This window comes from Labrus mixtus, chromosome 1 (assembly GCF_963584025.1).
Source record: "Labrus mixtus chromosome 1, fLabMix1.1, whole genome shotgun sequence".
Taxonomy (NCBI): Eukaryota; Metazoa; Chordata; class Actinopteri; order Labriformes; family Labridae; genus Labrus; species Labrus mixtus.
In genome coordinates this window covers 12,641,369-12,664,956 of record NC_083612.1, presented here as the reverse complement: position 1 = coordinate 12,664,956, position 23,588 = coordinate 12,641,369, and the positions used below count along the sequence as shown (strand labels likewise).

Below are 23,588 nucleotides of genomic sequence, written 5' to 3'. Positions count from 1 at the left end.
CTTTGTTTGAGGTGGAGATAAATGAGATGAATTACAGAGGCAGCTGGCCTTGTACACGGGGTGTGCCCTAAGCAGAGCTTTGAAGAAATTAATCTCTTTATAATCCAAAAATATCACAGAGAATCTTTTCTTTTCTTTCTTTCTTTCTTCTGTACTTCTGTCTTGGTCACAGTTAATGCTAATCCAAACACACTCCCCACTCCAAAGTTTCCTGTTTATTCATTAGTTTCATTATCCTGCCATCATCTTCGGCTTCAGATGATGGGTCTCGGAGATAACCGTACTCGTAGCATCGCTGTTTACTCTTCCTGTAAATTATTGACGTTTTGAGTTCGTATAGACACATCCGCTGCAGCTCACTCTGCATGCTCCACCGTGTCAGAGTAATTTCCTCTCTCAGAGGTGCAACGGTGAATCAATGAGAACATGTTTGAAATCAGCTCATTTTCTACAGCTATTACTGCTTTGCGGGCACAGCTCTGTGATGTGAGTTTGAAACAAATTGTCTTTAAGGTCTATTAGAGTCTCTCCCTCCTTAGAGTCTTTCCCCTGTTTCATTCTTTTCTCCTGTGCTGCTTAGTATAAACGCTCACAATTTCACAGCCATCTGCCACCTTTCTCCACACTTTCTCCCACTCTGACTTCCAAAGCCACCTGCTCTTTTTGATAATCCAACACACTGGGCTTTGTGTTAATTGTGCTGCTTGGAATATTGCCCCTATATGGCTGCTCCCTCACAGCTGGGCATCTTTGTACACTTCTTAAACCACTATCTCACACACACACACACCCTTCCTGCTCTCTGCTGCCCCTGTGTGTTCCCCCTCAGTCAGGTATCTATATCACACCTGCCAGGCTTGAATCATCCTGCGTCGGGGCTAGGAAAACAGCCGTCTGTCTGACGGCTGCCTTGCAGTGCAGGGAGATAAGCCAGGGAGTTGCCGCTGGGATAAAGTTGTCTTTACCCAACAGGGAAATCAATGGGGCTGGACCGCAAGTTTGCTAATATTAATCAGTTATCATAGTCTTTACATCCTGACACAGCCAGCTGCCATTCACTGTCGCTCCAATGATTATTCCCACTGGTGGTTGTTTGGAAAGGAAAAAGGTCAGCTGTCAGCTTTAAGCATACAAAACATCTTGACAATCATTTATAGTGGTATTTGCTTTTTTTATTAATACCTCACTGGTTGAGTTTTAAATGGCAGACTGCTGCGCAAGAAAAACAAAAATGTTTTCCCTTTGAATGTAACTGTGTCTAATCTTCAGCAATTTTAAAGCTCTGAAAAACACATTTCTTTGGGGAGGGGAGGTCAAAAATTGGATCACAGATTGCAGTCGCTGACAATTTTCTCGGACATTCCACAGCCGTGCGCAATATGGGTTAACTAGTTGCAAACAGATGTGAGTAAATAGAGGCATGCCAAAAGTGGACCTCAAGGGGACCTAATTATGCTGGGTAATGCAGGCCGAGTAAGTGCCTCTTAATGTCCCTTGTAAAACTGCCACAGTCAGACTTGTCATCTTTTGGAAGTGTCTTCTGTTGTGAGTCATCATGTTCTTTCACAGAGAGGGAAAGTTATAACTAAAGTATGAAAAATGAAAAAAGTGCTTTCACATAGTTTCATGTGTGATTTCTGTCTAATTTTTGAGATGCAATATGTATTACCGTATTTCAATCTTAATGGAGTCGATTATGTTAAATCCAGCTCTTATGTGCAGCTTTTAAAACTCTATAAAGACTAACCAGAGCTTTTGTCATTAGCATATGTATCTGAGGTTTCATGCCTCTCACAGCACACATGTAGATCTTATTGTCAAGATGATCTTCAGGGAGGTTTTCTACTTCATAGGATATGCCATTTAAAGGACTATCATCACATGCCATCTTTAGATGGTGTGCAGCAACAATTTGCAGCCTTTTCCAAGCACATGATTATATGACGCATTGATGCAAGATACTGTAGTAGGTGCCAATTACAGCTCGGAAAGGAAATGGGTCACTTTTTTTTTTTCAGCTTTGAAGTTTTGCGCGCCTAGACAAAGAACTTGTTTATATGATTTCCATCTTTCCATATACAGTACAAAGACTGAGACTGTGTATGAAGTTTGATAAGGTGGCATACTGACAATATATGCTCAAGGTTGCAGTACAGTATGGTTACTTTTGTGTGGTTCTTCTCCGACCCTGAGCAGAGCTGAAATAAAATGTTCACTTTTAAAGATTGCTGGTGTTATTTTCTTCTGGAAGCTGTGGAGCGGCAGATCGCATTATATTTTAAAAACATATATTCATAGGAGAAAGGAAAAGCCACTTCATGTGTTTTTTTTTAGCTTTATTTATTCCTATTTTAACAATCACAAACCCAAGGCCACATCGCAGCCTGGGTACTCTCACTACATACCCACTCGCCAATAACAGCCAGTTTAAAGTCAAGCCCCCTAAGTACTTAATATGAAATAATGCAGGAAGATCTGCATTTAACATTTGCAAACAAAGGAGAAATGGATGCACTCCCTTTGCTGTTTGCACTTAAGTGTGTGTATTTTCTGATTTAAAAAAAAAAAAATGTTTGCATAAGAGATGCACTTTCATTTGTATGTGAATACTTACTTTTTGCTCTTTCTGTTTGCTATGCTGGCTTCAGTATGGAGATGCTCTTCTGTCTGGGTTTTTCTTTCTTTCCATCTCTCCTCTTCGTTCCCACAGCTCACATGACTGCTGTTTTGACATTTCGCCTCCTAGTGCCCAAGCTCAGTACTTCACTGAAGAACCAGAAAGCTTGTTGGATGTTCAAGCTCTGAGGTCTCATGCTGTTTGAGCCTCGAATAACGCAAAAAAAAACAACAACATTAATTGTGATGAATGAAAGGAAGACATTAAACTGAATATTTAGTCGACTTCGGGTTCGCGTTGACGGAATTTAAAAACATCAATCGATGCTTGATGCCATACAGCACAGCTACATGCATTTTAGCTTTTTTTAATCCTTCAAGCTAGTGTTCCAAGTTAGTATTCAGGTCGCTTTATGACGAAAGAAAGATGACACACTATTTCTGATGCAAAAGCATTTTTTCAAGCTTGTGTTAAATCAAAGCTTTAACAGGCAAGCAGTCATTCTCCATCCCTCCCTCTCTTTCATCTTTCTCTGTTTCTCCCTTTCTGCCTCTATCTCTCCTCCTTTCCCTTCATCTTTTCCTTCATCCAGCTATGCCGCCATTAGTTTTCCCTCCCCCACCTCTTAAACCTGTGGCAGCAAACAGAAGAATCCTGTCCTCCCCTCCCATCAGAGGCACGGGACCCCTGCTGAGAGATGGAGATGCCTCATCAGTGCCTGAGTGCTCACTGTGTCTCCATATTTTCCTCTCTCTCTCTCTCTCTCTCTGGCTTTGTGTATTTCTGAGTGCAGACATCAGGAGTGCTGGCACGACAAACTGACGCATGTGCTGTTCCCAAAGCGGCAGATTGACAAAGTGACAGGCACAGAGAGATACTGGAAAGGATATATTTAGAGAGACGCACATACCGTAACTTCATTAGCAAATCAATTAATTACAGCAGACTGGAGCTCCAGACATGCCTGTGAAATGACACAGAAACCAAAAGTTGACTACTGTGTGTCAGGATGACTTGGCTTCTGTTAAAAGCTGAGAGTAGATGGAACTGAACTGAACTACATTGGCTTTGATTTAGCCCATGAAAGTTTAAAGCTAATGAGGATTATCTACCAAGCAGGATCCAGAAGTCAAGAAAACCCACACAAGTTTTATTTAGATGCTACTAATACGAGACAAGTGAAACTGAGTTAAAAGGAAGTTTAACCTTCCTTATGTAAGATGAGAAGACAAACATATTAGAGTCAACATGAAACCTTCGATGTGTGTAAGATATGGTTTCTTTATATGAAACAGACTGTATATAAATATAGACAGCGCGTCTCCATCTCCTTCTGTTGTGCGAAATTGAAGCCAAAACCCTCTGGGAGTAGCGCTGACATGCTGCACTGGTGACTTCATTTGGAGCCTTGACGCAGAATGGACGCCATGCCTCTAACCAAAGCACACAGACACTCAGTTATGGAAAAGTGGAATGACTCTTATGTTAGTATTCATTACGTTTCCTCTCGTTGTTCCTCCTCTACTTGACTAATCAAGCAAAAAAAAACGCTGCTGGAGCGACACTTGTTGGTAGAGGACGTTACATCCGCTCTTCTTAGCATCAAAGAACAAATTAAAACGAAAACTCCCAAAGAAAAAATAACAGAAACCTCTTTGGAGTAAAATGCATTCGATGTGTGTTTTAATGTTAAAGGTTGCCCCACGTTCCATCTGTTATCACGGAGGAGGCAGGGTTTGTTAATCTACACTGCAGCCAGGAGCTGCAGGGGGAGCTCTGAATATTTTGGCTTCTCTTCTCAAGATCTCTTGTGATGTCCATTCTTTTACAGTCAATGACTCGGAACAGTGTGAAAACGAAGTAATCTCTTATATTTCTCTAAATTCAAGCTTGAACAAAAACCACTGACCAATGCTTGCCAACAACTTCTCGTACAACAACAATTACTACAAGTTGCATCATAACTGTCTGGATCGACCAAATATTAACCCATCGTAAAACCGTCAACTTAAAAAAAAAAAAAAAAAAGATTGATAAGCCGTGACTTTTGTAGCCGCCTGTAATAGGTGAATAAAACCAGACCTGAGAAAGCTGTCATAAACAGACCTGGTCGCCTGAAGCAATGCTGCTCACAATGTGAACAACAAAAAGCAGAAAAAGATCCAACATCTTCCACCTTTTGTTAAAATGTCTGGCTAATCATTAAGGGAGACGAGTGTTCCAAACAGAACTGATATCTGCAGCAAATTTGTATCACAAACAGGAACTCAAATATTGTATTGACATTGTTTCAACACAAGCAGTAATTATTTCCTCATGGACCGCTGATACACGAGAGGCCAGAACACAGTAGCCTAGATCTATTGTTTGTGTCTCTGTGCAGCTTTGTTTTTGTCCTCTTCTAATACAAATCAAGAAGTACTTGAATTGACATTGAATTGAGGGAGAAAGAACAACACTTTAAAGGAGGCCTCAGCACTGCTCATAGTGTGATATACTGCAGCAGTGGCTGTAGCTGCTGCTGAGACAAGAAATTCACTTTATTAAGAATCCATGTAATATAAAATGTAACTAGATCACGATTAAACGGCAAAGAAACAGGCTGAGTTTAGTCAAGTAGGAGAAGGCGGAGCAGTGAAGAAATGTCCTCAGAAATCCCCCTAGCACATTTGTAGCAGACAAACCTCAGACGCGGGGGTTCTTCCTCATCCGCCTGCCGCCCTTATTCCCTGTTCAAATCAAGAAGTGAGAATAGGCTGCTAAAAGACCCTTCCCTCCAGCCAGACTCCACCAGGCACTGAACACACGCGCAGGCCCACTTCAGGGAATACAGTGTGCTCCATCATCTGCTCGCAGGGTCACGGCCGGGCCAGCAGGAGTGAGTCTGTAACGCTGTGAGCATGTGAATGTGTCAGCACGGTGCAGTGCTGGGCACCATGTTTTCTGTTAGCACCGTCTGCAATTTGACTTTACCTTCAACAGCAGGCACAAGTGTGAAAATGTGACAGTTAACCAGCATGTCGTGTACTTCTGGGATGTGTAAGCATGCTAACATATGGTCGCACTTCTTTTACTGTATGGTGACGGCCTTCACGAGGGCTCCAGGAGGACACAAACTCATTATGTTTAAGGATTGATCAGGCTGAATGGTTTCTCATTAATTTGTTCTAGCCTGCTATCATCATGTCAAGGTTTCTCTCGCCTGCCTTGACCCATGTTGTTTACTGCCGCCTCTCTGTCATATTCTTCATGTACACCAAGGACAGCACATATAGAGTTGGCTTATTGTGTTGGTCATCAGTTGCCATCGGGTTGAAATAGGCTTCTTAGAGATTTATGGATTTCACTGCTTTTCATGTACGTCATAAGAAAACTTTTATCTATATAAAACAGACTGCAGAAAACAATGATTGTTATTTAGACATACCGGTACTTGTTTGCCAAATAGAGAAACAAGACTCCCAGCACGGTCTGCAGCACATGTAGCACAGCACCGCAGCACTCGCTGGAATTGTTTGGCCATGTTGGATTGTGATTTTTATTTTATTATTAAGTCATTTATTTAGGAAAGTGTCCTTCTGGGTGACCTTGTACGGTAACATTTATACATTTGAAACATATACATTGAAACTGTATTTTTTCCAGCTCAAAGATTCCATATATGGTCGCCTTTTGGCTCATGTCAGTTATTTTATATGTAAAAAAGAAAAACATATTGGGGCACTGGTGGCTGACTCTGTCCACTGCCCTGTCTATCGAATGGAGGCATAAAACCTTTAAAAAATAAAAATAACACATATTAATCTTACTCTTATATACTGCCTGAGTAAATGTTCTAGTCTGTTTACAAATCGTTGATTCAAAAGTGTTGAATTTTTTTAGATCTGCAGTTTGTGTTCATGTTTTTCAAAATCCACAAACTATTATAATAACCCTCAGAAGTGAAATGCAGTGAACACGGAGATTAGCGGCTTCAACAGGGAGAGAAGTGTGTTGTTAACACTAAGTAGGAGATCATTAAGCTCAACCGGGAGATAAAATTGCCTCCAAAAGAGAAGTTGATTTCTATTCCATTAGAAAACATCAATTAACACCAAATGTAGCTGTTCTGAAACATCCAAATTTAGCAATCACGTCTAACTGCAGGTTATTCTGTACACTGAGGCTGTTATTAGAGGAGGATCTTATTTGGTCGATTATTTTCCGTGAGTGGGTAATAGTTGATAAAAAACAAACATGATAAGATTGTTGTTGTATATGAAATCATCATATTTGTATTAATTATGGCCTGTGATCATGAAAAGGGAATCCAGGGGGCATTAGATTAATCCCGCGTTAATGTGACTATCTTGCACAAAAATTTTGCCTCATAGCAAAATACACTGAAATTCAAATTTGGGGATTAAGCCCTAAAATGTGCACACAAGGTCTTAACTCACATACAAACGCAGAATCTGTCGCCATGTTAATGTTGTGATTAGTGAATGTGTTCCCTCACAGGGGGGTTGTAGAAAGCTGATCAGAAGGATTGTAGCATAAATTGATTGTAAGGAGCCGAAATCAGCATTCACCAAATGACTGTTTGTACAGTGCCGCTGGCAAAGGGAGTGTGTGTGTGTGTGTGTGTGTGTGTGTGTGTGTGTGTGTGTGTGTGTGTGTGTGTGTGTGTGTGTGTGTGTGTGTGTGTGTGTGTGTGTGTGTGTGTGTGTGTGTGTGTGTGTGTGTGTGTGTGTGTGTGTGTGTGTGTGTGTGTGTGTGTGTGTGTGTGTGTGTGTGTGTGTGTGTGTGTGTGTGTGTGTGTGTGTGTGTGTGTGTGTGTGTGTGTGTGTGTGTGTGTGTGTGTGTGTGTGTGTGTGTGTGTGTGTGTGTGTGTGTGTGTGTGTGTGTGTGTGTGTGTGTGTGTGTGTGTGTGTGTGTGTTGTGGCTCTGTCTCTCAGGGATGTTGCTGTGTGTGTGTGTGAGTGTGTGTTTACAAGCTGTGGCTCTTACAGCACGGGCTGAACTTTTTCGACGGGTTGTATTTACTGAACCGTGGGGAAAGGCTTTGCCTCATTTATAAATGCTCTGTCGCCTAAGTGCTAACTGCAGAATGTTATAGGTGCCTATTCTGCTCTAGTATCGGATGGAAAGCACAAAAGGATGGAAATAGCCTTCAGTACCTGCGTCAGTGCTGTTTCTTGAAGGTCAGTCTTGTTATCAACACCAGTTTTAGGCCTGACTGCGTACGTAACTGGGAGATATCAGATTTTTTTTCCCCTGACAGTCTGTTCCACACGCCTCACTAGCATGTGCCCCCTTTTTTTTTCTTTTTTTTTTACGATTTAACAGGATCCACCTCCAACAAACACTCATTCAGGATGTGGATCTGATGTTTTTGGACGTGGAAAAAGTCCTCTGGGTGCGGTAATTGGAAGCGCCACATCGCAGAAAAACATCGCTTTTCCTTCACACCCTTCCCTTAGCTGCAGGCGGCCGACCCCTGCGAGCGGTGCCACCGAAGCTGGAGCTTTTATTCTTCCTGTTAGCACCCAACCCTCTGCCTTTCCACTGAGCCTCCCAGTTTCCATAAGCTAAAAGTAGAATAGTAAGTAGCGTCACAGTGGGTTGTGGGCACCCCGCTGCCTGCTAACGTAGCGGGGAAGCTGCTTCTCTGTGGGTCCAACCCAGGGAGGCTGCTTTATTGGTGGGAGTCTGATTAGCTGGACCGTTTGTTAGCAAGTCTCCCGAGGGTGGATGCAGCTGCTCCCACTTCTGAAAACATCCCATTTGACCTTTTCGGGTCTTTGCCGGTTGTTCGGCTTCGCTCACTCTATACATGAAATGTTCCAAGTGCACGCGTGTACACACATTCACACGGTTGCAGGGAGCTTTCACTGAAATCAATTACTTCATTCCAGGCTCTCTCTGTTTTCCTGGAGAGGTTGAACTGTAGCCTTGTACCTCCAAGGTAATACGATACAAAGGCAGGCAGAGCAGAAAGAAAAGCGTGTTCCCACTTCTGGGCATCGGTGGCAAAATGCTCAGGAGATGTGCAGCATCACTGGCTGTTTTGATCTGCTTGAAAGACCAGCCCAAGAGGCTTCAGTTTCCTCTTCCAGCATGTGGAGCATGTGATGCATATGATGCAGATATGTCAAAGTGGGAATGGGGTGGGGGGGGCTTACATTGTATACCATAGTTACACGTCTTCATTTGCATACCGAGTCTAGGCTACCAGCTGTTAGCTTATGATCACGCATGTTGAAGCGAGAGTGTGTGTGTGTGTGTGTGTGTGTGTGTTGAAGCGAGGTGTTCAGGGAAACAAAGCAATCACACCCAAATGAACTCCACAGTGGCTCACGGATCAAAGGGCTACATGTGTATGATGGGGAAGGGCCGCTGTATGAACAACCAGTGGATGATTAATTATTGATACACCCGAACCCATTCAATTACCGTGGTCATTTGCAAACTCTGCCGTTTGTTTTCCCCTCTGTGTAAGACTCGGTGGATCCTCTGGGTTTTTCCCTTCTCTCAGTACAACATACATGACTTTTCCCCACATTCCAACACGTCAAACCCCTCATGTGTTGTATTTACTTTGGCATCCCAGAACAGGGATTGTCACGTCTTTTTATAGAAACCAAATTACCAGAAAATAAACCGCTGGAGGGTGTTGGATGGATTTCTAACGCAGACATAGTGTCATCCCATCCCAACACATACCACATACTGATGCCTGCTGGTTGTTTGTTTTGGTCCGCAGGGAATTTGGGAATGTTGATTTTGGATGTGAGAAGCAAGATAAATGTTAAATTGAACAAACTGCTATTTAAGAGGAAATCGCTTCAGGGTTTCAAAGGGACAGCTTCTGCGGGTGATAAACAAGGACGTGCACAGGCTTATGAAGGTTTATGTCGTCTGATGAAGGGTCCATAGTCGGAAGTACAAACAACCCCAGACTGTTAGAGCTTCTGCTGCATCACACCAAGGCGCGCAGGAGTCTGGTGCATTTATTAGTCTGGGCATTTGCATCCCACAGAAGTGTTCAGGAAATATTAAGACTTAGATACATCTGTGACCCGCTCTAAATCCTTTATACGAACACTCTGAGGCAGAGAAGCCGCGCTATGTTGTTCTTCAATTCTTAATTTTTCTTAATTTGTCTGGCTTTGATGTGTCCCCTCTGGCCCCGCCATCAGCGTCTTCACCGCCCAAAGACTGTTCCAGAAACATATTTCAATCACTCAAGACTTAATGAGGTGAACATTCACTCATATTTTTTTTTTTTTTTTAAAGATTGCCATGTATTTTTTAAATAACTAAAGGCTTATTTCCCTCCCGGGGAATGTGCCCATTTTCAAACATATTTCAAACATGCCCTAGAAAGTGATAGAAAGGAGCATGGTGGAGATGTTTGACACTTTTGGAGGATCAGTTTGAGACACAAAGACTTTTTCCTTTTTTTTTTCAGATAATGTCAGTGAGTTGGAACATCTCGTCAGTTTAAGCCTTTCGTGATTTTTGAGCTGCACTTTAATCCCGACTGTCTCTGATTATTACCGTGAGGGGGGAATGTGAGCAGTTATTGATATGCTCCACCCAATCTGATACTGTGTCTCTGCGTGTTTTCCCTCAGCCAGTGAAAATGCCAACGCATTACAAAAAGCATTTCATCCTTTGTCTCGCCCTGTAATTATTTACGTAATTGCTTTGAATTGTTGTATTGCTTGTGAAGCATTTTTAAGTGCAGAAAACTGTTTAAAGAATTGAGTTTATTATCGTTGTCGACAAGTTACTGGAGAGGAAACTCAAAAGACCAAAGAAATGCACTTGGTCAGCCGTTTTCTTGCACTCACTCATTTCTCCCTTCACCCCTTACTTTGTCTTCACTTGAATCATTTTTCTGCTCTTTCTGACTCTGTTTCCTTTGTAGGCGCATTAAGGAGCTGCTCGAATGTCATGAGCTGTCAGACCTGCTCATCTCTCCACTCTTATCTTGAAAGAGAGCGAGGGGAACAAGATGATAGGGGGGGGGGGAGAAAGCAGCCACAGCTGTCAGTAGTTACTCTGAGGAACCTACAGTTTCTCTGGCACTTTACTTGAGAACCCAAAAGAGGAATGGAAGTATCTTTGCCTATATTTAAGCCTCTGAAAATCCAAATCAATTAAAACAATGTAAAAAAACAAAGTAAAACAATTTTTTAAATTTTATTGCATTTACTTTCCTGTTAGCTTCACAGATATTGGTTTTAAATTGGGTGTGATTGCAGAGCTTTAGTACAAAACATTACTCTATTAATCCTGCTAACCAATCAGCTGCTATTTGGGTGTTTACACCCAGCAGGAGCTATCAGTAGAGGTATTTGCTGGAGTTGTTGTCTTGATAACCATGTGTACATATTTTTGAGAAATGACTTACACAGTCAAATTAACTATTACTCAAACTTGAAGAGTTATGAAACCTTGTTTTCTGTTTTCTCTGTATGCTTTGTGAGATTTTAACTTTGACATCCTGAAGTCATTTTGACTATTTCAAGCTAATTTAACAGAGGCGTAACGTTTAAGCGAAATATCTCTCTGCATTTTGTCTCTCGTTCAGAAGAAATCTCGGATGTCTTTGTAATCATTGTGCACCGCAAGCCACGAGGTGTTCCGCTCAGTTTAGAGCGGTTCATTTCCTCATCATGGGACTATTATTTGTTCATATAGAAAAATGACAAAGACTGCCAGTTTTATGTGACAGTCTGCTTTGTGTTGGGCTTTTGAAAGCTCTGGACTGTGCCTTTTTCAGTACATTGTTCATTCTCGCTCTGCTCATTCTGCAGCAGATAAAAGTGGAGACTCAGTAATGGACCATTAGCATTGTGCTGGATCTGCCTCTTACGCAGCCATCATTACCGAACCACATTAGACATGGAAACCAGTCCTGAGAAAATCCATTTTTGCAAGAGTCTGGCATGGCTTCTGAATTCCCCATGAAAAGATATCTGTAGTTACAGTGCTTCTGGCTGATATCTGCATTCACTAGATTTATGCTCTCTTGGTTGAGGTGTGTAGTCTGAGCCAGAGAGGTAGGCTCTCTTATCTGTGGACTCGGACCAGATGAGGAAAAAAGTACTTGGCGTAACTTAACAGCTACGCTCACTTGGGAGCGCAGCAAAGGATTATGGAGTTAGAAACGTGAGATAAAAGTTTAAGTTAAGAGGCTTTAATCAGAACTTTGCTGCCACTCCAAATTATTTTTAAATTGACTTTTACTTTCAACAGAATATTAAGATGAATGCATTGCTTTGCATGCTTTTGTCTTGACTGTTTTGCGTGTTGGTTACCCAGATTTATTATGCAGATCTAGAGTAACCTTCCTCGTTAAGATTTAATGCCATCCATTCATTACCTCTGGCACAGGGACTAATGACACTATTAATCAGCCGTGAATAGAGCTTGGCAGTGGAAGTGTAAGGCTGACACATCCTTACTGTAACAATTCAAGGCATGCGCGTACAAGACAGATTGTCAGAAGGACATCGAAAACTGCCCCCGCATGTCGACTATCCCCAGCTGACAATGCGTCTGACGGTGGAAACTGCATCTAATGGTTTTATTTGCCCTCCTTCACCCGTCCCACGATGTGTTTCACCACAGGCTTTTTGTCTGTCAGGCACCTCTTTGTCTGATCTGACAATGATTTAGGGATTATTCTTGCTGAGGTGTGGTGTTTTTTCAGAGATTCATCCAACATCTTATCCCACTTCTTTTTGTTCTAAGATGGAATCTGATGGAAAACTCTGCTCAGAGATGTAAGGTAGTGACCAAGTGTCTGCAAAGGCAGGGGGTGTCAGACTCTAGTGCCGTGTAAAGTAACCCCCCTCCGACCTCTGAGAAACCCTTCACCCCTTCATCTTCAATCTCTATTTTTCTTCTCTGAAAGATGCACTTCTCTGGATTTCTCTGCTTCTGAACTAAACACTGGTGGCAACAAATCCAAAAAAAAAGTTGTATCCCTAAAAAAGACTGCACATGCATGTCTCAAACTTGACTCAATACTCTCCTGGCTCAATCTGTGAGCTGCTGCTCAAGTTGAAAACTGACTTACATGGATGATATTTAGGACACATGGGATCCTGTCCTACTTATACAGGTTAGTGTTTGCATATTTAAAGGAAAGAGCTCCAATGGGAAATCTTGATATCGATTTACTGTTGTTCATGCCGTACACACTTCAAGCTTCTTTTAAGATTTGGAGCAATCAATACCCAAGCTTTATTCCCATTTTGTATTTTTTTTATTTTCATCCTGTGATGTAAACATTCATAAGTTTGGTCTGATCTGTGTACCTTCACTCTTGTTTGTACTACAACCTATCTTCAGAACTGATATTTAACAATGACTGTAGATGATTTTTCATTTTTTAGTCCAGCAGTTAGAAAAGTAAACAGAGGACACTGAGTCTTTCTTTCATAGTGTTTCATCTTGAATGGACCAGATCAGTGCTGAGTTTCACTTTTAACAGTTACTCGCCTGTAATTCTACAATTCACTTACAAGACACTTTTATCCAAAGCAACATACATCAGAGAGTAAGTACAACACAAGCAAGGATCTAGAAAAAAGGAAACAAAGTCAGTTAGCGCAAACGATCAGCCTTGAGTCCGACTGTATTTGCACTGTGCTCTGTGCAAATTGTATTTGCACAGAGCACAATACTGATGGCAGTTCTTAAGAGCTCTAATCAGTATAGACGCCATCTCAACAAAACCATTGTCATTTCCATCATACATACATACAGGGCGCCGAGTAGTCCTCGTCACAGCGTGTTTGACTCAGACTCGTCCCTTTGCTGCATACATACAAACATACATACAGTCAGTCATACATTAATAGAGTGAAGGCCTTCATGCGAGCCTCACTTGATAAGACTCATTAGTTGAGGGTCTGAATGCTGTTTCCTTTGGGTAGAAGTTTCCCTCCAAGATATTGCAGCGATCACTAGAAACTCTGTTCTCCACTCATTTGACTTTGGTTAGAAATGCAACAGTGATATTAATTTAGTGAGATGAACCTGCTACTCTGAACTACAAACGTCAGACTTTTTTGTACAATGCTTCTTTCATAGAACTTTCAGGGTTATTCATGTTTTGCCACGGTGGTTTTCATGTATTTATTAGTGGTGAGTGAGTGGATCTTTCTGTTCATTGTCGAGGTGAATACTAATGTCTCTGTCTTCTGACCACATAAAAATCCACTCTGTTCCATCACAGTCATTTTTTGAGTGTTCTCATTTTAGCAAAGCTGGAAGTGCTTCTTCATCAACAAACAGGCTTCAAGCTTGTGTTAATAGTGTAAGCCTGTTTCTGGTTTAACCGTGAGAGGCATTTCAGCAGTGTGATGCGAGACACCAGAGTGTTCCTCTGTTTCTGCTGTTTCTGTGCAGCTTCATAAATGAGGATAATTGTTCAGCATCTGGTAATTTACACTGCAGTCAGAAAGTATTAGGATGATAATATGTTTTCCGTTGTTTCGGGCGCTAATCCAGCAAACTGGATTAGGAATGGAACAGTGGCTTTGAGGTTGAAGTGCTGACTTACAGCTTTGAGGTTGTTTGAGGCCGTTGTCATTTATATTAGAGTTGAGAGTCCTACAGAAACACTTCTTAAACATAAGTCTCCGATCTTTCTTCCCCTTGAACATACTCCAAAGGTAAAGGACGAGTTTTAACACAGTGGAATAGTGTTACCTGAGAATATGTTTCATGGTGGACAGTGTGAGCAGCGACCAGAAATCGACCTGTTGCATCTTAATGTATGATGAATTGATTTGCTTTAGCATAGATTCAACATGAAACACAAAGATGGCTGAGTGTACTGAGTGTGCATACACACAGATAGAAACACTCGAAAAGTCATTTCGATTGCCTTCAGAGGTTTATTCACACTCAGTTTTGGCAATCAAATTGATCTCAGTGTGTGTGTGTGTGTGTGTGTGTGAGAGAGAGAGAGAGAAGTGTTTATGCACAGAAAAGTGTGTGTGGACAATGTGATTGGAAGAAATAAACCCGAAACCTTCATATCACTTCAATCACAGAAGTCAGAGAACTCCAAATGTAAACAAATACAGAAAGCCAAGTTAGCGGTGAGTCCACATGCCGTGGCAGACAAACATGCCGGCAGCCGCTTTGCATTTCAAAACAATTTCTCCAGTAATAATACACTGTTTGCGCAGCGCTCTCACGGTGCCCCTTCTTCTTGCGTCTCAGCTTCACCCTCCGCTCCGTTCTCTCTGACCTGCACATAAATGGAAATGTCACACACACACACACACACACACACACACACACACACACACACACACACTGACATTCTTTCCGTATGGTTTCGTTTCGCCCACTTGCCAAGCGAATGGAAAGCAGATCTCACTGGGTCTGACCGCGGATTGTTCCTCAAAAAGTAGAAGGAGAAAAAAAACAACAACCACCGAATGAAATCAAAAACATTTCTGTGGCTAGGCTGTGGAATGTGACGGCAAAAGTGTTTAAAAAAACATCATCTGGTGTGTTATTTGAGAAACTCCAGGATGAACTTTTGAGGAGGGTTGGGTGGCTCTTGAGTTGTTTCACTGTGTCTGAGATTAAACGGTGTAATTCCCTGAACACATAGAAGGTTTCGATTTTGTGCATTTGAAGGTTAGAAGGAGGCTTCATTCCTGTAGAACCAAACTCTGCCTCTTCTTTTCCAATGAATACTGGCCAAATGTCTGAAAATAATCCAAACCAATCATTTTGAATCACATACTGGCAGGACGTCTGTCTGTGAAAATGAACTGTACGATGCTATGTTCTGCTCCCTCTACCCCGACATTAGAGAGCTGTGTGTAGATCTGCATGTGTAGTCCCCTTGTATTGTGCTTTTATTTGTCAACTTTGTGAATGTAGTAGAAGTTTTTTATTTCTGTGGTTCCTTGTCACGCCAACAGTCTTTTTTTGTTACGTTGTTGTTATTTTGTTTTTTCTTCTTTTTTTTTGTTTCCTCCCTCTTTCGTTTCACTGTCATTCCCATTTCAACTCCTCTTCTCTCCTCTACCTGTTCCTTTTGGACACCTCTTTGTGAAATCTCTCCCCCTTCCCCTCCGACACTGCTGCTGTCTCCCCTGTCTCCCTACACCCATCCTCCCGCCATCCCTCCCTCCCTCCCTCCCTCCCTCCTCCCTCCTCCCTCCTCCCTCCTCCTGACCCAAAGACGTAGCCCTGCCCTCTTCCCTTCCCCCCTCACTGACTCCTAACACTACTGACCATGTAACGCCAGGCTCCGGAGGTGTAACCGTTCCAGCAGGGCCGAGCCCCTCTGCCCCCAGAGATGTCGTGGCTTCGCTGGTTTCCACCCGCTTCATCAAACTGACCTGGCGCCCGCCAGCCGAACCCCACGGAGACGAGTTAACTTACTCTGTTTTCTACAGCCAGGAGGGCACCAGCAGGTAGTGTACACACTACATTGTACTACTGCCAGGAGGGCACTATACACACATTAATGCTGGAGTCAGCAGGGTACTAATATACATAATTCCTGTGCAGAAGTCTCAGACCACTCTGAAAACACATCTAATTAAAGCATTTAAAGCAGTAAGTGTTTGTTAATTAAAAACAAACTTCCTTCCTTAAAGGTTTAGCGTTTAACTCTGAAGTAAGAAGATAAAGTATCTGTTCAAACATTGATATTCCCTTCTTCTTTCTTTAAGTACCCCTGCGATAACTCTTCCCCAGCTTTGTGTAAAGGATTTACCGTATATGACCGAGAGGGAAATTTAAGAAGCTGAGAGGATTTTCCACAAATTCCTTTTTTGGCAGCTCTTTCATGGTTTTCCTGTAAAATGGCTTTAAGAAATGTTCAGAAGAGGCCTGATACAGAAGAGTTTAACTCTCCGCTCGAGCTTGAGATGCAAAGTGCAAAAGCAATATATGTGCAACTGCATGGAGGGTACACATAGTATTTACTCAAACCATCGCACCTTTATATACACATAACCACTTGTCTGGGTTGTAATATGCTCATTGTAATTAAATTACTTGATTCATTTAATAGTCAGAAAATTAGTCTGTGATTAAGGTAGAATGGTTTAATAAATTAAATAAAAGCTTCTCAAATGTTTTTTCTGCTTTCTCATTCCTATATTACATATAAATAATAAATAAACATGTATCATATTGTTGTTTATTGCTTTTCCATTTTAAAAAAATGGCAACAGTAGGTATGATTAGATCCTTTTCAGACATTTTTGACGAGAAATACATTAATAATGTATGGTAGCATCGAGCAAAAAGCATCAATGTAACAAGTTTTATTTTACTAGACTCTGAATCAGCAAGATCATTCAAAGGATTCCATCTTTTCATTATGTGCGCAACACTACAAATTGTATTGAATATATCAAATCTTTTGCTGTTTGTGTGTGTGTGTGTGTGTGTGTGTGTGTGTGTGTGTGTGTCCACATCAGGGAGCGAGTAGTGAACACCAGCCGCCCAGGAGAGATGCAGGTCACCATCCAGAACCTCATGCCCGACACCAAATATCGCTTCAGGGTCGTAGCCCATAACAGCAACGGCCAGGGAGAGAGCTCTGCAGCGCTCAAAGTGGCCACCCAGGCTGAAGGTAAAGACACAAACACACACACACACACACACACACACACACAGGTTCATTTATATGTGCTCAGTAAATAGGACCCACTAAACATGAAGGCAAAGTCCAGCCAGTCAGTTGGAAACATGCACACGCTGGCAATGCTGAGGCAAACAGGATGAACTCACAAATGTGCAAATAAACATTCCCACAAACAAATATTCACTGACATACAGCAAACACTCCCTTCAAACAGAGACACACGCGCTTACGTTCACAGTCCACACACCTACACACACACACATAGAAGGGGGTGTTTATTGCTGTCCGTTAAGGCAGACCACCCAACAGCCAGCCAACCAGAGAAATGCAGTGTTGTCTTCTCATAAGCCAGATCTTGTTTACACCCCCACAATTTGCTGTAAGCCCTCTGTGTGTTTCCTAAAACTTTACCTACCTCGGTGAGGAAAGTCTGAAAGTTATTCCAGCTATTTCCTTTATTTAATCTTTACAGAGATGCTTTACAGAGTCACTCATTAGGATGTTTTGACTGGAGAACTTAAAAATGAGTGAGGGAACAAAGTGCCTCTCTTCTTCTTTTCTCTTTGTGTCGGATTTATAAACCTCCCCGCTGCTGCTGCTGCTGCTGCTGCTGCTCTAAATCTCTCGCTTTCACCTACATTTGAAAGTGCTGTGAAGGGGATTTCCCGGCACAGTCTCAAGTTGAACGTCCCTCACCTCCAGACTCGGCTACAGCTCAGTCACTGTCAGTTTGTAGGTCAGCTGCTGTTTCTCTACCTGTGTCCTTGTTTGGAGGGCAAACGGAACCACACACATTCACACAAAACACACTACACCTTAACGGCTGCCAGCAGGCGCCTGGCCACCCGTGGGGCGGGGGCGGGGGGGGGGAGCAGTGAGAGCGGGCTGTACCTGTGCAGTACAGCAGTACATCTCTGTCATGTGTGTGTGTGTGTGTGCACTTTTAGTGTAAGAACATGCTATGAATTGCAGCTTAAACTGTTGACCTATGTCTGAGTGTGCACACAACACCGCCCCTAGTCACCTCTCCTCAGAGACAGGCTTAATAAACCTGTACACTCACTCACACTCACTCACACTCACACTCACACTCACACACACACACACCCACTCATATGTCACCTTCCAGTACTCACTGACGAATGGGAGCTTCTCTCTTCTGTCAGGAACGCCGGCAGCTACATCTTAAAACACGTACATATACTACAGACATATCTCTATCTGACAGCTGGTACTTTAACCTCATTGTTGTTATCGTATTAAAATGAATCCAGTGTGCCACAGTACAAACACAACAAGAAATGTTGCTATCAATATACTTACTGACATGGAGCATTCTTTGTACCGCGCTGTCACAAACGATGAGGGCAGCGATACATATTTTGTTATTTCAACATTCTCTTCCAGCACTCTGGATATAAATTAAAATATTTACTTACATGTTAAAGTACTGACTGTCAGCTTTTATTTAAATTTGCAGCAGAGTAGAAATAGTAGCCCTCTATATCATTAGTCCCTCTATTCTCAGGGGATATAAAGTAATTATGATCCTTTATTTATACATTACATTTATGTTTATATTCTCATGTCTTACATTTTACCTATTTGCCCCTCTCTGTTATGATCCTACGTTATATGCAGCTGCCTGTCAATCATAATATCAAGCTGATACACAGACTGGTGAAAGTTCATGTACAGGACGCAGCAGCATAAAAATAAATGACTCACCCTGAAGTAGAGATGCTGTATGCTGTACATTGTCCAGCTTATGAATGGCTACTACATTTACATTTACCACTATTTTGTGTATTCTCCTAAAATATAGTTGGTTCTAAGGCTGTTACTCTGTCAATAGCAACTGTGCTCAGAAACCTAAAAAAATCTGCCTAGTTGTTCAAATTCAAATATAACTGAACAATTAATCCTGTATTTAACAAAGTCATCTGATAAACTGTCAAACATCTTGCTCTACCACACTGAACAAAAGCGACAAAGACGAGTTTTGGTGGAATAAAAGATGCACATTTTGTTTTGTTTGGATGTACCTTTATTCTGTTTGTCATGGGAATAAAAAGAAAATCAACATGGCTTTGAGCCCAGCGTAAAGGGGGCGGATTTGTCTCCACAAAGCTGCAGAGACTGAGCCGTCTTCTGGTCTGAGCTCGCGGGGAAATGTGGCTGTGAAGGAGCCAAGAATGTGTGTTTTTGGCAGCAACGACTGGACCTCGCTCAATTGAGTCCATGTCTTTTTGAGATGTAGCAAAAAGCATCAGAGGTGGAGTACATTCAAGATATGAAATTTAAAATAGAGAGGTTTGTTTCATTTCTGCTCCCCTGCTTCACCCTTTTCCCCCAGTCCAAGTGCCGGGTCCCGCTCCTAACCTGCAGGCGGTGTCCAACACGCCAACCTCCATCTCTCTGAGCTGGGACAAACCTCTCACTGGCAATGGCGAGATCGTCACCTACAAGCTGTACTACACAGACAAGAGCGTCGGCAATGAACAGGTAGGTTGAAGCCTCTATTCAGTCCGCTTAGTTCTTCTTTTTAAAGGGAAAATCCCGACTGTGAAGAAACCCACTATAGGAAAAGAATATTCCATAATTCAAATTTATGATAGGAAGTTTTGTTTAAAAAATCTGCATCTTTAGCTGGAGATCACCTTGAAAACTTTCTGTTTGTTATGAAATGTTTCAAGCAGAACTGCAGATACCGAAATTAAACAAAAAGCTTTTAAACAAAGGACGAAGCCTGATGAAAACTAAAATGTTATCCAGAAGTTTAATGTACAGATAAATTAAGTTAAATAAGGATACCATTTTTTAAAAGATGGCACTGACTCAGCCATTAAATTATTAAATGTGACTTTTATTTTCATGTCTCTTTGTGTGCACTCCTCCAAACATGCAGCTTCTGTCGGGCTGCTCATGCGGCCTTGTAACAGTGTGTGTAGCTGATGCTTGATTTTGCAGGGTTCATTAGATAATGTAAAAAGAATATGACTGTGTAGACTAATGTGTCTAAATGTGATGAGGTAAGTAGTTCCTAATCATTTGCCCAAAGACTCTTTGTTCTGCTTTTCGCCCACACTCTTGATTATGCATCTCACACAGAAACGCACACTTTATGAAAAAGCAGCTACCATTCCCTGAGTCCTTCTCTGCAGGTCTAACTCTCAGTCGCAAGAGTGGAATCTGGTCAGATATTGAGTCAGCCCAGGCTTTAGCAGTAGAAGTGGGCAAGCCAGTGAGGCATTAAAAAGCCTTTAATATGATAATGGATGAAACGTCAGCCAGCACACTGAGTAATGATGCCTCTGCTCCCGGGAGAAGAGAGCCAGAGATGAGGTGAGAGAGGCGAGAGATGAAGAGAGGGATGGAAAGAAAGAGAAAAAGAGGTGACGGAATGGGAGAGAAGAGAGATGAAGTTAGAAAGACGCAATACTGAAAAAGACATGAAATCTTAAAAGACGGGGGCAAGTCAGGGACAACCCGCGGTGCATCTTCAAGACTGATGTGGTCACATGTGAACATCTGACCTGAGATCAGAGGCTGCGGTCCGACCACTCTGGAGGCGAGATTAGATTTCAACAAAGTCCCAGCTTTTCACTCCACTTGTAAAAGCCGAGGAGCTGAATGCAAATTGGCTTGGTGTAATTGGGCATGTGCGAGCGATGTGTCCAATTTGTAAAGCAAAAAGTGGTAATCACAAGAGCGCATAATTTGTGTCTCAGTGGAAGAAGACATTTTTAAACGGAATAACAAACAGAAATGTTGGAGCAATGAAATGATGAATCAGCCGTCACATTTTGTAGCTTTGACATATTTGCAGGATTGCTCGGCTTGTGAATGTATTGAAACTGGTTGGAAACAGAATATTTTGACCGTATTAAATCTGAACATAATGAAACTACTGTAATGCTGCAAATATCAACATGATGTCACCACTGAAACACTCACTTACTTTCTTTCTTTTGCAGGGAACGTTTTTCAAAAATGAAACCTTTTAAATTTTTAACCAAAGCTTTACATCAGTGGTTCTCTTTTTATGTTTTTTTTTGTCTGTAGAAGCACATATTACAGTTTAGGAGAAAAGAAAGAAAAATCTATATTTCTTTAAATTGGAAAATGATACAAAGTAGAAGTCCTAATATGACTGTTTTCCCCTTGTTTCAGGACGTTGACATAGACAGTCAGTCGTACACCATGACCGGGCTGAAGAAGAACACCGAGTATAGTTTACGTGTGGTGGCCAACAACAAGCACGGTCCAGGTGTCTCCACTGACGACGTCGTAGTCCGAACCCTCTCTGATGGTCAGTTGGTTGTAGAGGCCAAAATCTAAGCTGGCTGCTTTTAGTTCAGTTGTTGTGCATTTAAATCCAGCGAGATGCATTACTTGTAAATATCTCTATCTCACTTTGAAGTAGATTAAACATATTAATAAGTCTCCAGTAATAGATTAAGGTGACTTTTATTTACTTCTTTGCACAAATAAAATGTCAGTAACATCTGAATGTAATGCCACAGTACTATGAAATCACATTTTCTTAAGTTAAAATATTACATCAAAGTGCTGACATTTTCCCCCCTGAAAACATTGATATAAAAATAATCAGTTCATTGTTTCAACTCTATAAACGATTATATTTCTTTGTTCTGGTTGTTTTTTTTGCTGAAGAAAATGATTGATCTGTTTTCCTTTTTGTGTCACAGTTCCAAGTTCCCCTCCTCAAAACCTCACCGTGGAGGTCCAGAACTCAAAGGTAAGACTAAGAGTCAGATTTAGATTTTTCCGTTGCCTCATTTAGGAGTTACAAGCGTCCACCCTCATCATAGCCACTGCCTCAGGTACAGAATGCAAATAGATCGTCCAGTAGTGTGGCTGTGTTGTGTTGTGTGCAGTGTATCCACTTCACTACATCCACAATCACTCACTCAGGTGCACACACCAACAGAAGAACAGATACATAGCCTGCAGAGCAGAACACTGTTGTTTCTCTCTGTGATTATCTGCGTCAGAGGCCTGAAGCCCCAGCTGGTTAAGAGGGTGTGTGAACCCTCATCGATCCTCTCATCGGCAGGAGACTCGCCTGTCAAAAGGTTTTATCCTCTGCGTCACTCTCATCTGTACAGTATGTGGAAAATAAAAGCCTGCAGCTAAAATCTAAATGGAAATCAAAAAAAGTGTTAGCCTTGGAGGAACACATGCCACACAGAAGAACTAGTTAAATCATCATGGCAGGTTTTTAAAAACAAAGAATCCCTCGCTCAAAATCAAATTAGCCCAATTAACATGAATGTATAGATGTTTATTACCCGTAAATTATTATTCTTCAGGTGACTGAAATTTCACCCTGTTGGTTGACATGTTTTCTAGACAACAAGATGAATTGAATAAATTCAAAACCGATTAAAGTGTGTGAAAGTCTTTTATCTAGATAGCTTCTTTCTCTTTTTGATCACTGATAGCTGGATCGTATTTCCCACAGGCCAGGAGACAACTCCTGATGCCTCACGCTTTTTGAGTTTGATGTTAGAGCAGATTTTCTTGTACAGTTAAACAAACTGTAGTTGTTGTGTGACACTCCTGATTAGATAAGGCTGCCGAAGCATCTGCCCGCTGCACAACAGGCTCCTGATTACAGCAGGAAGCCGTCCTCGGCTGCCTGTCTCTTTAGCCATTTGATCTTCAAACACAGAGCTGTAGGCCTGTTTATTGTACACACCCACCCGAGTGTTGGATTAAATTTGATAAAAGGGGGATTCTCACTCGTGACATGTGAGGCAGCAAGTGCAAACAGAGAGCAGCAAAGAGGAAGAGGAAGAAACCAAAAACCTCAGGGTGCATGCTTTGAATACAAAAGCAGCAGCCGAAGCTTTCAGCCCCGTCGCTGGTCGATGCAGAGCTCAAGTGAAAGAGAACTGTCAAAGCAAACTGGGGGGAAAAAATAACACTGGTAGACAATCCTATCACACACTCCCAGCTTGAGTGAGAACTGGCCACCCATGCTGCGGGACACTCAGCCGAGATTTGTGGAGAGAAAACACTCATGCTAATGTTGAGAGAAAAATGAAGAGGAGACGCGCTGTGGGAAAACGGGGATTGTAGCAGAATAGTTTTGAGACTGTACATCCCATTTAGAACAGGGAAATAAACATCTGGCCTCCTTTCTTTCTGAACCTTATTGAATCTATTTTCTTCCTTTGTTATCATTGTGTTTTAATCCTGAATGTGGGAGAAACAGTCATTAAGTCAATAATTCCTGTAGAAATTGTATATAGATACAAAGCATTTATCCAATTAGATGTTTTGTTGCGCACAGCTAAATTGAACTGGGAG

General features: G+C 41.8%; 1 protein-coding gene across 18 annotated transcripts in view; it reads left to right on the top strand.

The window, feature by feature from the left end:
* neo1a (neogenin 1a) overlaps positions 1–23,588 on the top strand; it is a 167,340-nt gene that overhangs the window by 120,906 nt on the left and 22,846 nt on the right. For 14 of the 18 annotated variants that reach the window (XM_061030615.1, XM_061030568.1, XM_061030524.1 and 11 more), the window contains exons 8-12: positions 15,831–16,065; positions 17,083–17,237; positions 19,606–19,754; positions 21,423–21,561; positions 21,962–22,011. In XM_061030615.1, the coding sequence (XP_060886598.1) occupies positions 15,831–16,065; positions 17,083–17,237; positions 19,606–19,754; positions 21,423–21,561; positions 21,962–22,011 (728 nt within the window). The remainder of the gene's footprint in view (positions 1–15,830; positions 16,066–17,082; positions 17,238–19,605; positions 19,755–21,422; positions 21,562–21,961; positions 22,012–23,588) is intronic. The other 4 variants (XM_061030579.1, XM_061030541.1, XM_061030713.1 and 1 more) reach the window with 1 other exon arrangement.